This window comes from Caloenas nicobarica, chromosome 3 (assembly GCF_036013445.1).
Source record: "Caloenas nicobarica isolate bCalNic1 chromosome 3, bCalNic1.hap1, whole genome shotgun sequence".
In the NCBI taxonomy this organism is placed as follows: Eukaryota; Metazoa; Chordata; class Aves; order Columbiformes; family Columbidae; genus Caloenas; species Caloenas nicobarica.
This window is the reverse complement of record NC_088247.1, coordinates 79325125-79340733: the sequence shown is the minus strand read 5'-3', so window position 1 is coordinate 79340733 and position 15609 is coordinate 79325125. Positions and strand designations below refer to the sequence as shown.

At 50.2% G+C, this 15609-nt stretch overlaps 1 protein-coding gene across 2 annotated transcripts in view; it reads right to left on the bottom strand.

The window, feature by feature from the left end:
• Positions 1-1193: 1193 nt before the first annotated feature.
• The window catches only part of SLC35F3 (solute carrier family 35 member F3), a 178874-nt gene continuing 164458 nt past the window's right edge, over positions 1194-15609 (bottom strand). For both annotated transcript variants that reach the window (XM_065631981.1, XM_065631982.1), the window contains 5 exons: positions 11349-11568; positions 5235-5360; positions 4079-4271; positions 2600-2689; positions 1194-1438 (listed from right to left, as the gene is read on the bottom strand). In XM_065631981.1, the coding sequence (XP_065488053.1) occupies positions 1194-1438; positions 2600-2689; positions 4079-4271; positions 5235-5360; positions 11349-11568 (874 nt within the window). The remainder of the gene's footprint in view (positions 1439-2599; positions 2690-4078; positions 4272-5234; positions 5361-11348; positions 11569-15609) is intronic.

The following is a 15609-nucleotide window of genomic DNA, read 5'->3' as shown; positions in this document are numbered from 1 at the left end:
AAAAATAGTAAACTATAACCTTTCCCCCCCCCCGTTTTTTTTTACATAGCATGTGATCTATCACAGATAGAAATTTAATGGCGAACCAAAATCGCATAAGTAAACATCCTGGTGCTTACAAGTTTCATAAAAAGTGTTACATTTGATGTAAATATCTTACATTTTTAACTCTTAACACTCACAATTATGGAGTAAAAGCAACTGGCGATTCACCCCCTTAGTCCGTGCTCTCAGACTGTACATATCAGCAACCACGCTCTTGCCAGCCCCTTTGATCATTTTTGGTTGGATTGTCCCACACATCACATCCACACAGGGGTAAAACCTGTGCAAGTGAGAAGAGAGCCAGGTCTGCTGCACGCAAACTTGCAGTCCCCTGGGCCCCCTGTTCCCACAGAAGCCACGGCGCGTATGGGGGGGGCACGTCCTGATGTCGGTGGGAATTTGGGGTCCCCTGGGGCTGCAAGCCCTGCCATTGCAAGTGCTTCATGGTGGGACCTGTTTCTGTGTGGATAAAGACAAGAGTTGTGTAGAAGGCACTGGATTTCTCTTGCATGATTTTAAATGTGGACTACAGTCATGTGCAGAATAAGGAGATTTGGGCTCTAAACTGCTTTCTCGCTAGTGCTTTAGTGCAAGCATTTTTAGCGCTTGAATTTTCTCCTGGTTGCAGCGCAACATGTGCTCATCTACATAGAGTGATTTCCAAACCTCCTTGCCTCTATTCTTCCCGTCCCTGAAAAGATTCCCTTTTGGTTCCTTGAAAACTTTCAGAGTACAGCTCTGGTCAAAAATAAACGTGTGATGTAGCATAGCATTTGTTTCTTTTAAATCACAGTGTGCAATGCATCATTCGGTACCTAATGCTCAAAATGTCTGCCCTGCTTTTCATGAAAATCATTCTTTAAAATAACCTATGCAAATATATTTTGACTATATATATTACATTCATTTAAAAAGAGAAGAGAGGTTCTTGGTTTGCAGTTGTTTTTCAGTGTACTACTTAAGTGAAAGGTCTGATGTGAAAAAAGTACAAGCAAACTGGACATGCCAAGACTCAATGCCTTAGATGGTGATCATATCAAAACTGTACAGGTATGTACACCATGTTGGACAGGTGTGCTTCTTCCCAAGAAAAGACCTTTGCGTCATCATATATAAGGTTAACCACAAAGTTTTGGTAAAAAGAGCGTTTAATGAGCAAAGGATGACATGGAAGGGCGAGTTCTCCGGCTTTTGTTAGGCAGTCCTGAAGCAATGTCTCCATTCCCTTCGGGGATTTCTTCCTTCTTCCGGACTTTGAGACGCGTGAGGAGCTTTATTACCCAGACGTCCCATTCCTCGGGCAAGAGCAACAGGAGGAAGCCCAGGCCAATAATGATGATGGCGATTACTCGGACACTGTTGAAGACAATTTCACTTGTGTAGTGATCGACAACTGTGTGGGACATTGAACGGGTGTTATTGCATGGGACAAAGCATTAGAGTAGTATCCCCTTCCCTCCCCGTCACCTCCCTGGCTCTGGAGACTGGCTGGGGCAGGGGAACATGACCATGGAGGAGATGGTGGCAGGGAGACAACCCTTCCTGCTGGTTCAGCACACAGCAGAGTACAGCCCCCTTCAGAGCGGGCAGAGCTCGCCTGGGGGCTCGGGGTGCAAAGGGGATGATGCCTGGAGCTGCAGTTGTTGTCTGCAGCAGCACGGTCTCCCTTGCTTACTGACAGCACAGGAACTCCCGCTAAGGTCTGAGTATGCAGAGAAAGGGGCATTTCCCTTCCCCTGCACAGCAGCTCTTTCGTGCAAATTTTTTGTCTCACCCTGACTGCCCCGCTGAGTAAGAAACCCAGCGCACCATGAGCCCTGCACGCACTCTGCAGGGGTCACTCCATTCCATAACAAAGCCTGCTGGGGCAGCCCGTGGTGCCCGGCTCTGCATGTCTGTGGTCAGCACAAACCTGGGAGCTGCCACCTGCACCGTGGCACCAGTTCAGCATGCTGGGTTTTAGGAGCTTGGTTTGGGAGAGGTGGCTCCGGTTTGGGCCAGGTTTGCCCCTGTGCTCCCCTGCCCAGCCCTCTCGGGCTCTGCAGTCTCTTGGCCTTCACTAAAGTTCAGAAAACTGACGATGTACCAGGCCATGCCCACAACTGAATTGTCCAGTGTTCTTAATAAACACCTACGATGTTATTTACCAAAGCAGGCAGAATTACATATTTGCTCTAAAAGGTAAGTGCTTTTATTTGTTTCAATTTAGTGTTAAGTCTGCTTTGAAGCAATCATTAAGAATTGATTTCTGCTTATCCATGAGTTTTCACTCCAGCCCAGAGACAGACTACTCCAAATCTAGTTTGTTTTTCAATATGCAGGCTTCTTGGGACAGCAATTTGAAAAAAAATTCAAGAGACTATGAATATTCACGTACTACTATACAACGCATACTTAACACATGAAGTATACATCTTTAATCAGTGTCATCTTCATAAGTCTTTGAGAGAAGGTGTAGAATATGTTTAATAAAGCTATTTGCTTTTATCCTTGTATATTTGAAAGGCCACAGGTTTAATGTATTCATTAAGACACAAAAGCCAGAAATTCTTACCTGCATTCACTGGGACACTCAGTACAATTCCAAGAGAAATCAAGGTGGGGTAGGTAATAGCAATCCCAAAATTTAGTAGAATATTGAATGCTGAAGAAGGAAAGAAAAACACTTTTTACTACAGTAAAACGAGGCAGAGGGAATGCTACCTGAAACATTTATGCTTTATTACTCCCTCTGTATGTTGTTCATACAGAAGGCATATTAACTTTTGTTGTTATTCTTGGAAGATACCTGTGGACAGACATCTGTCTGCTGCATGTCTGTCTGCCTGAGACATTGCTGTTCCCAGGGAATTCCATGTCCCACTGGAGTGCAGTGGCAGGATCAGGTGGGTACAACCTGTCTCTCAGTGTAATGTGCAGTGATTCCCACTTTCCATACCAATCCACTTTGCCCTGCTGAAAGACCAAATGCTTTTCATCTCGGAGATTTCAGCCAAACAGTCGCTTCTGGCTGGATACTTTTTTTTGTAGAAAAGCTGCCTTCAGCTGCAGGTGGAAGATGCTGTAAAGCTAACCCTCTTCCAGACAGGAACTTGCCAAATATAATCTCATACAATGAAATTATAATATCATTATAATATCATTACAACTGAGTGATTATAATATCATTCCGTTGTAATACCATACACTGTTCATGGAGTGCCTTATGACAAATTAATAATTGCTTTGGACCAAATTCACCTTTGTTTTAAGGTGATTAATTTTAGCAAAAATACCAAACCTGTCAGCAGCTGGGGCTCTGACTGTCTGGTAGTACCTGTACATTGTACACCCCAGTGACCACTTGCGAAGTTCTGCACTACTTCCTTACAGAAATCTTCCTTTGAGTCCACTGATAAGTAAATTGGAGGTACTTCCAGAGTCATGCATTGTGACTGTGCAGGCTAAAAGGAGCTGAGACTCAAGATGGAGATGGAGAAGGGCTATTTCCAGTAGAAATCAAAAGAAAGTTTAAGGAGACATGATGCTGTCATCCAGTTTAGGGACCAACTGTAGCAGCACAGTCAACACATCTAGTTTAACAAGGAACAGCATCACATTTCTGACGACTGTGAATCGTTAAGGCTTGGATTTAGCATCCCTCCCAAGCTGGGTTCCCTTGGTGGCATAGCTGTGGCAGCAGAAGAGAGGAGTGCCACCTACCAAATTCCCATCAGCACTATGCAACGCCACAATTTCGAAAGGGCTCCTGCCCATCACAGTCTGGGCAAGTGTCACTTGTCTCTGTGAAGCAGAGTTCACAAGTAGGAATTAGGACAAGCTTTACAGTTTGGTTCCACAGCACCTTCTAATGAGGGTCACAATCTTTTGGCTTGGTAATAAAGCGGAAGTGGGGTCTACACTGCCACTGAGGAACAGGTTGAGAAGAAGGGAAAACAGCTCCAGTATGTCAGAGGTCTGCAGCTTCCACCAGCGTCTAGTTTCTGGCACCCGCCTCCACCCCAAGCAGTGCAGGAGCCCCCTGTCTACTCACTCAATAAGAGAATTGAAAATCCACACAGGTTTCCCCAAGGAACAATGTCGAAAGAGCTCCAGTACTCCACTTTGGTAAAGTAAAGGATGACAGGAATACAGGTGACGAAGAGGACATTGAAGACAGCTAACACAGACAGGAATAAGGCAGCTTCTCCAAATTTTGCACTGCCCAAAAGTAGTTTGAATAAAACCTGCAAAAGGAAAACACATGGGTTTAAGTCTGTTGCACCGCTCTGCTGGAGGGCTGCTCTCCTGGCTCCAGTGGCTCCTGGGGTCCTGGCCCACCGACCCGTGCCTGGGGCTGAGGGGCTGGGCATCAATCGGCGTCTGTCAGCACCTATGTGGTGATGCTTGCTGGACACTTGAGATGGCTGCTCAGATGCTGTGGAGAGCAGCTTGTGTGCCCCAGCCTTGTCCCTCCTGGCACTCCCCCAGAGCACAGGCAGGGCAGCTGCCAAATGAGACCATGCAGGAAGGGAACTGAACCTTTGGCCATGCATCTCCCAAAAGCGAAGGTCGCTCACCCTAGCATAGACCCATTTCTCTGCCCGCTCCCTTCAGGAACGTCTCTGGAAAATTTGACATTAAAACCATAACACTTGTTGGAGAAGAGCAGGGGGAAGAGAAGAAGCAACATGTGTGTTCTCTCTGCATGAGACATCCCTGGTCCAGGCCTTGAGCTGCCACTCGGGGAGTGCTGCGGTAGTGAGCAAGCACAGTCCACGCTGCCTGCCTGTCACAGAATCACAGAATGGTTTGGGTTAGAAGGGACCTTAAAGAAGTTCCACTCTGCCTGCCATGGGCAGGGCCACCTTCCACTAGACCAGGTTGCTCAAAGCCCCATCCAGCCTGGCCTTGAACACTGCCAGGGATGGGGCATCCACAGCTTCTCTGGGCAGCCTGTTCCAGTGCCTCACCACCCTTAGGGTGAAGAATTTATTCCTTATATTGGATCTAAATCTACCCTCTTTCAGTTTAAAGCCATTACCCCTTGTCCTATCACTACCTGCCCCTGCAAAGTCCCTCTCCAGCTTTCTTTTAGGTCCCCTTTAGTTACTAGAAGGCTGCTATAAGGTCTCCCCGTGAGACAGATGAGGAGTGAGCGATGGGGGTGATTGGCATCCTTCTGGGGATGAAGACCCAGGTGTGCTTACCTTGTAGAGAGCAGACATGGAGGCAGAGCCCACCACCAGGGCTATCCCAATAACAGAGTGGCTGTGAAACCCATCAGCATACGTCATCATAACTATCCCTGCAATAGCAAATATAGCAGCCACGATCTGGTTGGAGACAAAGAAAGCAAGCAAGTGTTACTGGATAACCCCCAACCTGGAAAAACACGAGAGCAGCTTTAAATGGGCAGTACTTCTGCATCATCTGCTCCCCTCTGTACATAGAAAATGAGTGACAAGCCCAGGCTGGTACCTGCAGGGCTGATGCTGCCTCTCCTCTGGCTTCCCTGGCTGCAGAGAAGCTGAGCAGGAGCAGCTGCCTTGGGCGGTGTGCAGCAGGACAGACCACAGGGTCCCGTGTCTTGGATAGAGCTGAAGGGGGGATTTAATCTCTGTCACTGAGCCTCCCCATCAGCCAGTCCCTGCAGCCTGAGCATGACAGCAATACACAAGTAATAATTCCCTGGTGCTTGCAGAAAAGGATCCAAGTCCTGAGGAGGTTTTGGAGGAAAAAGGTTTTTGAAATAAACAGGGAAATAAAACTCAAGCAACTACTTTCCAGTTCAGATGTGCCATTTCAGAGAGTAGAGGGAGGCTCAGTCAGCCAGCCAGGCCCACAGCAATGCCTGAGGGGATGGGAGTTGTCCAAAGGAAGGTAGCATTCACCAAGGAAAGGGACAGGCAGCAAGAGACCCCTGGCTTCTCTGGGACTGTCCTGCCAGATGCCTCAAGCCTCCCCAGGTGGTTATTCTGGGGTCAAAAGGCCTTTCTGCATGCTCTGTGCTTCCTGGCTCTGCAGTAGTGTGAGGGACACCCTGCTTAGACCATATCCCCTTTGGCTGCACAGTTGCGATGATGCTGCTAAGATGACTGGGATAAATGAGTTTATTCTGACCCACAGCTGGGTTACTGCCAGCCAGCTGTCCCCTCTCCCAGGGCCAGACTGGGGTTTTAAGCCCCATCCATAGGCTGCAGCTGCCTACACATCCAAGAGCAATGGCCTCCTCTTACCTTTCCTGTTCACCACCAGAGATGCTGAGGCTGCTGTAAAGATGCAGGGGAAAGCCTGTGTGCCAAGCTCTGCTGCTGCCTGATGAGCAAGCTGGGGTGAGGGGGACCCCTTTACCAGCTGCAGGTCCCCATCCCAGCATCAGTAGCTTCTTCCCAGGGTTGAGCTGGGGTGGCGCCAGAAGGCATCTATAAAGCTTCCACAGAAAATCACCCAGCAGATTCCTTCTGCATGCCAAAATCAACACCTCCAGTTTCCCCTAATAGAAAAATGCCCCAGATTTGCAAACAGAAGGGCATCAATTTCCCCAAAGGTATTGCTGTAGAATGGCAGGATGGTGTAAGGGTAGAAAAAAGCCCGTATCACAGGAGCTGATGCTGCCTGGAAAATACAGCTGCTAATAGCATCTCCACAAGAAGGGGCTTCAGTCTAGAAACTGGTGTACTGCTGTTCAAGATGCTGCATAAGCACAGCTTCAGCAGGCTATGGAGGGGCAGGATTTCCCCCACCTGCTCAGCTCCTTGCACAGCCCAGCTGAGGGGCAGCAGGTTCTGACAATGCTGATTTATGAGTTGATCAGAGTGGAGATGGGTGCAAGCTGCAAAGGCTGGGTGTGCCCACTGCAAATTTGGAGAGGTTCAGATAAAACATTTTGGCTTGCAGCTCTGTCAGCATCAGCTCTCTACGTGCGTAGCTGTGGGGCATCATTTCTAAAGCGAAGCTTGATGGTGGTGGAACTGGGCCTTATGGTCCTGGACAGGCTTCTTTTTAAGGCAAGGAGAGAAAAAAACCTGATGGATGAGTCTACAGCAATGTGGGAATTTCAGAAAGGCAGGACTGAAGGAGCTCAGCAGCCCTGAGCAGTTCTCTCATGTCACCATGCTGGTGCTTGTCAAATAAAAATTCAGACGCTCTGTGTGGCTTCAGAGGCACAAGAAAAAAGCTCATTGAATGAGACTAGCATGGGGCAGGTGTAGAACAAACAAAAAGAGATTTGTCTTCACCTAAAACATAACTCAGCCAAGGAAAGCTTTGCTGTTGCACACTGTGGATTCGAAAATGTTACAAGGATAAACTCATGGAAGAAAAAGATCCATCAAGGACTATTAACTATAGGAATGTCACTTCCATTTCAGGAAATCCTTGAGCCTCAAATTGCTGGAGGCTGGAACGTCTCATGAGGAAATACCGTTATAGGCTTTTCCTGTTTAGATGATTTTTCTAGGTGTCCACTGCTGGCAGCTGCTGGAGCCAGGCTCCTGGGGCAGATGTGCCTTTGCTCTGACTCAGTACGGCTCTTGGTAGAGCTGCAAGATGCATGGCTGAGGCTTATCTGAAAGACAAGGGCAACTCCAGGCCTTTCCATCCCCTGTGCTCCAGCCCAGGTGACAAAAAGTAGCAGCATATTATCTGCTCCAGGCATGGCCATCTCCTGTCTGAGATGTGTGGGGCTTGTTGAGCATTCACTGGAGGGCTGGAGGAGACCACAGCCACAGGCTGGGCTGTGGCGACCAGCCAGTACCTCCACATGTGTTGGTGAAAGGAGCCTGTCTGAGGGGCAGTCAGGGGCTGGCTGACTTCAGAGACCTCCTGGGATGCTGAGTCTCTGCTTGGTTGAAAAGGAATACTATGATTTGGGATTTGATAGTATACTTATTTCCAAGTCCCACTGGCAGGTGTGCTTCTCTATATGTTACATATGTAGGAGGTACTTGCAAGTGATGGTTCTCTTGCATCTTGAACTGTTTTATTTACTGTAGCATGGAGGGAAACACCAAAGTCCAAGATCAAAGCAAATAAATACAGTCTGCAAACAGTTTTGCTGGGGCAGAAGTCCTTGCCTCTTCTGTCAAGCATGTCATGGATGTTAGGTGAATCTTGGCCTCGTCTGTTGACATATCAGGTGGGTCACATACACTTTCTCTGGAAGCCTTTCAGCCTGTCTATCAAGCATGCCATTAGCAGCAGTGACAGGCTGCTTGCACCACGCCATGCCATGGCTACCAGCCTGCAGTTGCTTACAAATGCCCGAGCACTGCAGGGCTTGCAGAGGCAATGCTTCGGGCACTCACAGCTTGTGTGTCTTCTCTGAAAGCGATATGACAGCTCGCAGCCCAGTTGGACTGTTGCTTGGGACACAGTATAGGGAAAGCAGGAGAAATGCAACTTCATCACAGGAGATGTAGGCACTTACAAGTGCCTGGGTGGCAAGGATGGGATTTTGTAGCTTGCTCTTACACTTAAATTCCAGCCAAATTGTGATTTAAGTGCTTGTAGAGCTACTAGTTGCACTTCTGAAGGTCAAGTAAGATACTTGCATGTGCTTAAACTCCACTGAGATGCTGCCTTTCTTACCTAGCCTCTCCTGCAGCAGGTATGAAGAGGGACACCCAAATGCTGTATCACTATCCATCCTGCTGCGCTGCCAGGGGGATGGAGTGGGAACGTGGGAGGGCTCCCGCCCGTTGCAGGGCAAGGCATCGTCCCCTCTGCAGCCTTGTTGGCCAAACACCCTCTCACATGGTGCTTCTAAAAGGCTCAGCAGATCTGACACAGCGTTGTCCCGAGGGACCATGAGTTTTGGGGCTGGGCTGTGTGCTGGCTCACAGTCCCTATGTTGCTCCTGGAGAAGCCCCAGCAGCTGTCCCTTCTCCTGGTTGCCAGTCCTGGGAAGAAGGCTTTGCTTTGGGGTTCATCCTGAGGCTACCCCCAGCATACCAGGCAGTGCCATCCTCCATGTCTGCCATTTTTCACATGGGCTGTACAGAAAAGGGAGATAAGCGGCAAAAAAATGCATCTCACCAGGACACTCCATACTACATCCCTCTGGAGACAGAAGCATCCCCAGCATTGGCTGGGGTGGCAGGACTGCTGGGGTGGCAGGACAGGTGGCATGAAGCTGGGTGGCAGGACTGCTGTTCTGCCCCATGCCCTGCCAGGCTCTAAGGACAAGCACCTCCTCACATACACCTTGTCACTGGTCAGAATGCCACATCTGCCCAAGAGTGAATAGCCCAGTCCTCCTGCAAGCCCCTTCCCCCTGCGCCCAGACCCCTGGCTGGCCCGTCACAAGGGTGAGAGATGGCCATGTTCCTCCTTGGCCACAGAGGTGGCTTCTCAGGAAGCAACCCCTGTGACCCCTTCTTAGTGCCACGTGTGATGGTGAGGGGCTGGGACACATGGCAGGAGCACCACATGGCTTCCATCACTGTGGCCCCTGCTTTGGGTCTCTGTTGCTGCTGGGTTTTGAGCAAGTCAGCCTTTCATCAGGCAACGCTGGTAAGAAACGAAGGACAGCTGGACATGGCTGAGACCACCACTTGGGTCTGCTTCCCTGCTCCCTCCACTCCCTCTGCACCTTTGGGAAGCGGGAGATACAGAGCAGGATTTGTCCCCCAGCACATGTCACCTGCCATGGCACGAGACCTAACCTGGCTGGGAAGCCGCTGGAGAGCCCCTGACCATCCTGGCTCTTCACACACAGCATCTGGGAGAGCTCCAGCACGTGCATGCTGGTGTGGGTATCCCTACACACAGGTTGCCTTCTTTCCCCTCAGGCCACAGCCATATCAGGCAGTGAGAGATGGCACACACATACCAAGGAGCAAGCTGCACATGCAGGAGACCAGTGGTCAGCCCTCTATACACCTCCTCTCCTGGCATCCCACCAGCACCACAGCTGACAGTGCACAAGGTAGCTGAAGACCACAAAAATATGCCTTTTTTTTTTTTTTGTACCTTTATCAAAATGCCCAGCATGTCCAGCTATGATAACAGCAACACTTCCTGCCTCCAGGATCATTTCAGGATACCCTTGCTTGTGTACTCAAAAATCTCAGTTAATTTATTTTCAGGATACGGCTACCTGGGCAGGTGGGTGGGCAAGCACAGACACCAGCTGGCCAGGCTGGGTTTTTGGCAGGTACATTTTGCAACGATTCCCTGAGCAGCCTCTTGGCTGCCACCACTGCAAGGCTGGCCAAGCACTCCTGCCAGAGGAACGCTTCCCGAAAAGTTAACTCTCAGTTGCTCCATGCAGCGAGGGCTAACAATCTCTTCTGGGCACTGAAAGCATTGCCCAGGTGGGTGAGCAAAGAGCTCCTCAAATGGTGGGCAGAAAATACGTATCATTACTGTTATTGCTATTAATAAGTTCTTGCTGGTGCAGTGAAGCAGGGGGGACCCACTAGTGCCTTTTTCTTGCAGTTACTCCTGACCCTGGCAGGACCCCCTTGGCCTCAGGGTGGTGGGTTACCCACCCGTCCAGCTCTGCTGCCAGGGGACACTCACTGCATGCCCAGGGTCACCAAAATGACAGCAGGGTCAGCAGGGAGCTGCAGGGGTTTCCAATAAGCTCCTCTCCACCACAAACAGCTCTGTTGCCACTGTGGAGCGGGCGTTCACATGGGGTATAGCACTAAGGGTGTAAGCAAATGTTTGGGATGCCACCAGGAGAGGAGCCCTGAGGGAGGGGGGCTTGCTGCCCAGCTGCCGGCCACGCTGCCCGGCCCCCTGCCTGTAGCTGCTGGCCAGACACAAGTCCCCATGCACCAGCATTATACTGATCCTCCACCAGCTGCTGCTGACTGACATGGGTGCAAAGGATAACCGTGCTGCCCTGCAAGCTTGCTGTTGCATATGAGAAATGCGAGGGCCTCATTAAACTCACAGGTTAGGACCAGAAATGTATTGCCTGCAGCCGGGGCGTGCAGGAACGTGCAGTTAGAAACAACTAGGTCTGGTGCTACAGCCTGGGAATTGTAACTCTGAAGGGGGAGGCAAAGGCTGGCACATCCATGACAACATGGAGATAGCAGCTGTCCTTCATGCCACACTCTGGGGCAAGTTACTTCTTTTCTGAAAGAAAATGTGCAAAGGCAGCAGGCTGGGGGAGACGGGGGTTCTGGGTGCTCCTGGGTGCCTGGGCAGGCTGCAGGGAAGGATGCATCCCTGCTCTGCAAGGATTTCTGCACCCTCTCGGCTGTCTGCCTGGGGTGCTGCTCAACTCGGCTGGAGGGAGGGAAGGGGAAAAGGAAAGGCAGAAGGGTGAAGGGGAGGAAGAGAGACAGAGATAAGGAGTCACTTACCCTCACTCCCATGAACCTGTCCCTCAGAACGATCCATGAAAGCAAGAACACAAAAGCTTTGTTGCAGCAGAACAACACGGAGACATCCGTAGTGTTTATTTTCTTTATTGCATGTAAGTAAAGGTAGTTTGTGAGTGTCCAAAGAACACCAAAGGGTGCTGCCTTGGTAAAAAATACCTTCAAAGTCAAGCCATTGTCTCCAAAAAATCGGCAGCACTCCCTAAAATGAGGAGAGAAAGGCAGCATTATTACACTAGCCAGCCACAGTCTGCAGCAAATATAAAGGTTTATTTTCTTTCCTGCTCCTCTTCTTTTCCTTTGAGGAAAAAGGGGTACACACCTTAAAGAGGAGGAGAAAAACAAGTTTCAGCATCTGTTGCTACAGCTGTATGAACACGAGGAGGCTGCACACCCGGGAGGGACAGCAATGAAAGAGCGAGGGGAGAGATGAAGCCAGGAGGTGAAATTTCACCCTTGGCATGAGCACCTTCACAGTGGACATCTTGATACAGTGTGGGACCATCCTCCTCCTTTCACCCCTATGGGCAACAGGATGCTGTTGGGCCAGGGCGGGCAGCAGAGCCCCTTGCTCCCCGCTCCTGCTGCAGCCATGAGACCCTAGTGCCCATCTATGTTCTGCTATGCAGGGCCTGGAAGGAGCTTCGTGGGAGCCTGGTTTGGGGTTTTCCCACCCAAGGGGTGGGACCTGGCTCAAGCTCCCCGGCAGCAGCCAGGGCAGGAGCAGGAGGAGGCGGCTGAGAGCTGCCCACTCCCGCTGGGGCGAGAACATGCACCGGGACGTGGCATGGTGGCACCCAGGGACATACTGGGACAGCTGGAGCAGCAGCGTGGAGTCAGGAGCTCCCATGTACAGCAAAGGCTGGGGATGCTGTGAACCCCCAAGCGGGATGCAGCCAGAGCAGGTAAGGCCCTGGTGCAGGAAGAGGAAACGCCAGCGGTTTATTTGTGTCCCAGAGGCGCTGGTGGGCAAAAGGGGGCAGCAGGTGATGGTGCAGCCTGGTCCTGCTGTCACGGCTGGAGTCACGCCTGTGGAGGTGCTGCGTGGGGAAGCCTGCGTGCAACCCACTTCTGCAGGGCAGCAGAGGTCAGAGCTGCCGGCTGCGCTGGCTGCACGGGAATTCAGTAATGCAAAGAAGAAATGCCGCGGGCTGCAAGGCGGAGGGTGCAGCCTGCTGAAGTGTGCAGGCGACAGTCAGCCGTGGTGCTGTGGCCTGTGCTGGCTTTGCTTGCTTTCAAACCTGCAAAACCTCTGAGGCCCTGAAGTACTTCAATGAGGTGGTTTGACAAAATTTGAGCAAAATTAAATTTTCCTCTGATAATGAATGAATGAATGCCAAAGTGGTTTCCACTGCTGCCTTGAATTTCAAGCTGTTTGTTCCCTGAGACTGGGCATGTAAGGCTCATTATGTGGAGTCTGACGAAAGTGTGATTTTGATCCACAATCTCAGATGATGGTGCTGTATCAGATGATTACCTAAAGAAACCCATCCATGTTCTGAGCCTCTTCAGATTTACCCGATCACTAATTCTCCGTCTGTCTACACCCTCTCCACTGCAGTGGGTACAAGGCTGCAGGGTAGAGGAAATGTGTTTTTGTGTGTGTTGGGTTTTGTCGACTGTCAGTCTCTCATACTGAGTCATGGCTGCATAGAACTTGCCCATCTCTGGTGTAGAACTTGCCCATCTCTGGATGTGAAGACTCAGCTTTGGCTGCTGTACACAAACATGTTCATTTGAACCACTGGTTCTGCATCATATCCCTCAGTGTCATAGCCAACACATCAGTGTCCCTTGCCCTCTATGAAATTACCTGCTGGCAGCCACCTATTCCCTGCCAAACCTGCTGACTACCTCTCTGTATCAGTGAATGAGCTGCCCCTCTGCACCAGAAATGGCAGCCTGACTCACCGCCTGCCGGTGCCGGGCAGAGCTGCCCAGGGATGCGCGCAGCACAGACAGATGCTGCCTGTGGTCAACACACGGCCTGCATCCACTCTCGTTTCCCTCTTTGGGAGTCTCCTCTCACTTGCCTATACAATAGAGCTCCCTTTTAGCTATTTTGGCTGGTTTCACCAAGTCTGAATTGCTTCAGCTCCAGCTTCCAAAGGAGACCTCTGTATGGCAGAGGTTCCTCATCCAGCACACGGTAAGGGAGATTCTCCCCAAGGACACCCAGGGCTGTGGAGGCTGCTATGTGCACAGTGCGCACCATCGTCCAAAATGAGTGTACTGCTGAACCGTGGGCTATTTGTGGGGATAGCAGGTGGGCTAGATGGCTGCCTTAGACCTGGCATCTTCAGTGAAGCCTGAGGAGCATTAGGGGAAACGTGGCATGTTTCATGCACCAGGATGACTACATGTTGTACAATAAACCCCTCACAATTAATTGTCTCTCCAGGTTTGTCACTGCTTATTGAGGAAACTGATTTTTCCTTGGTGTCATAATGCAGTTTGTGGAGCTGTACAAGAAAGTGTTTGATGCAGAGAGCTGTCAGTGAGTAACAGTAGATAAATAGTTATGGGAAGCAAGACAGGACTGTGATATAACCTACACTGTAATCCCAAAACAGTCCGGGGACGAAACCATTCCAGAAATACCAAGGTTCAACTTTAAATATTTTGATAGAATATTTTGGACACAGTTGCTCGTGCTGTCCAGTAATTTCAGTTTTGCCCACAAGGGTGCAGTGTAACCAATGAGCATCCTGATGTTTTATGGATACTCTTTTGCAGGAACAGAGCTTGTGTCTTGTGATGCCCCAGGCATTACCGACTGCGCCAGGAGAACCTGCCTATCAGTATTTTAACACTTATCTGCTAATGAAAATGTTACTTTGTAAGAAAGACAAAAACCACACTACTCAGAAGGCAGTCTGAAAGCATTCACTGCCCTTTGGAGCCCAACTCGGCACTGTGGACCCTCGTGTAAGGCCTGAGCCCAAGTCTCTCAAAGCCAGGGACAGATGGGGAGCTGGGGTCAATTACTTGAGGTTTTACAGGTCAGACTCTTGCAGGTCTACCTGCCCAGGGCAGGACACAGACGGAGTCCTCTGCTCACAGCAGCGCAAGCTGGCTGCCTCCGGGTCAATGGAGAGATGGCGCTGGGTATCTCCTCGTGGACAAATGCGCAGTGGTGGTGGAAGAGCTGCTGGGGAAACACACCTCTTCTGGCAGGGAGACCACCAGCACCTTCCAGCTTTGACTGCTGGGGCCAGCAGCCCAGCTCTCTCTTTTCCAGGATAAAATATAGTAGAACTCCATTGTAATCACAGTAGTTCGTTTAAAAAATAAATGCAAGGTGTTAGCCACAGCAACAGCAGGAGTGGAATGGAAATGTCAAAGGAAGGATACTAGAAGGGAAACATTCTGTCTTGTCACAGCAGCAATAAAGAAAAGCTTGCTCCTACTCCAAAGTGTCATATCCATGTTCACAGATAATCTGAAGGCTCATGACTGAAAGAAAAGGCAGGATTACACTGCTGGGAGGAGGTCTACATGCAAACTGAGAGAATTGCATCCTGATTACATGCGGCCCTTGGGAAGTGGTTCCAGAGAGATGTTACACAGCGGGCGTGCTTGCTGCAGGGCACTGCTGCGGTGGCGGCTGCAGCAGGTACCTCTGCTGTGTGTGGGGCAACGGGATGCTGCAGGTGAGAAGGGGGAGCAGATGCTCGGCCTGACTGCTCTCCTCTTCCTCCGGATGCAAATGAGGATGGGGGGCATAAAGCCCATAATGCCCAGACAGAAGTGGCTGTGGCTTTCAGGTCATCCTCTGCACAGAAGGACAGCGGTAGGGACAGATGGAAACCTGCTTGTAGGTATAAAATAAAGCAGTTGGCACCACACGGCATGACTCAACCTCCCTCGCTGCCGCTGTGGCACAGCCCCCGCAGTAACAGCTCCTGAGCAGGGGTTAGCAAGTCCTGACCAGCACCGGCCAGGCTGGATGTACCACAGGTCCCCTTCTCCCAAACGGGGATTCTGGTTCCCTGCTGCTTGTCACAGGGTGCCCTGGCAACTGAGCATGGCCTGATGGAAATGTGTAATGTCACCTGGGAATGGCACGTAGCTGCTATAGCACTATAGGAACTGTGCTGGGATGAAAGATACTACAGAAAAGCCTAAGGGACAGAGATCTTACTGTTTGTATTTTTACTCTAAATTGTTTGCTGGTTTCTTAATCTTTCATGTACAAGTTCTTGTTTTTCCTCATAATCTTTTTAGTGTGTATCTTCATTAA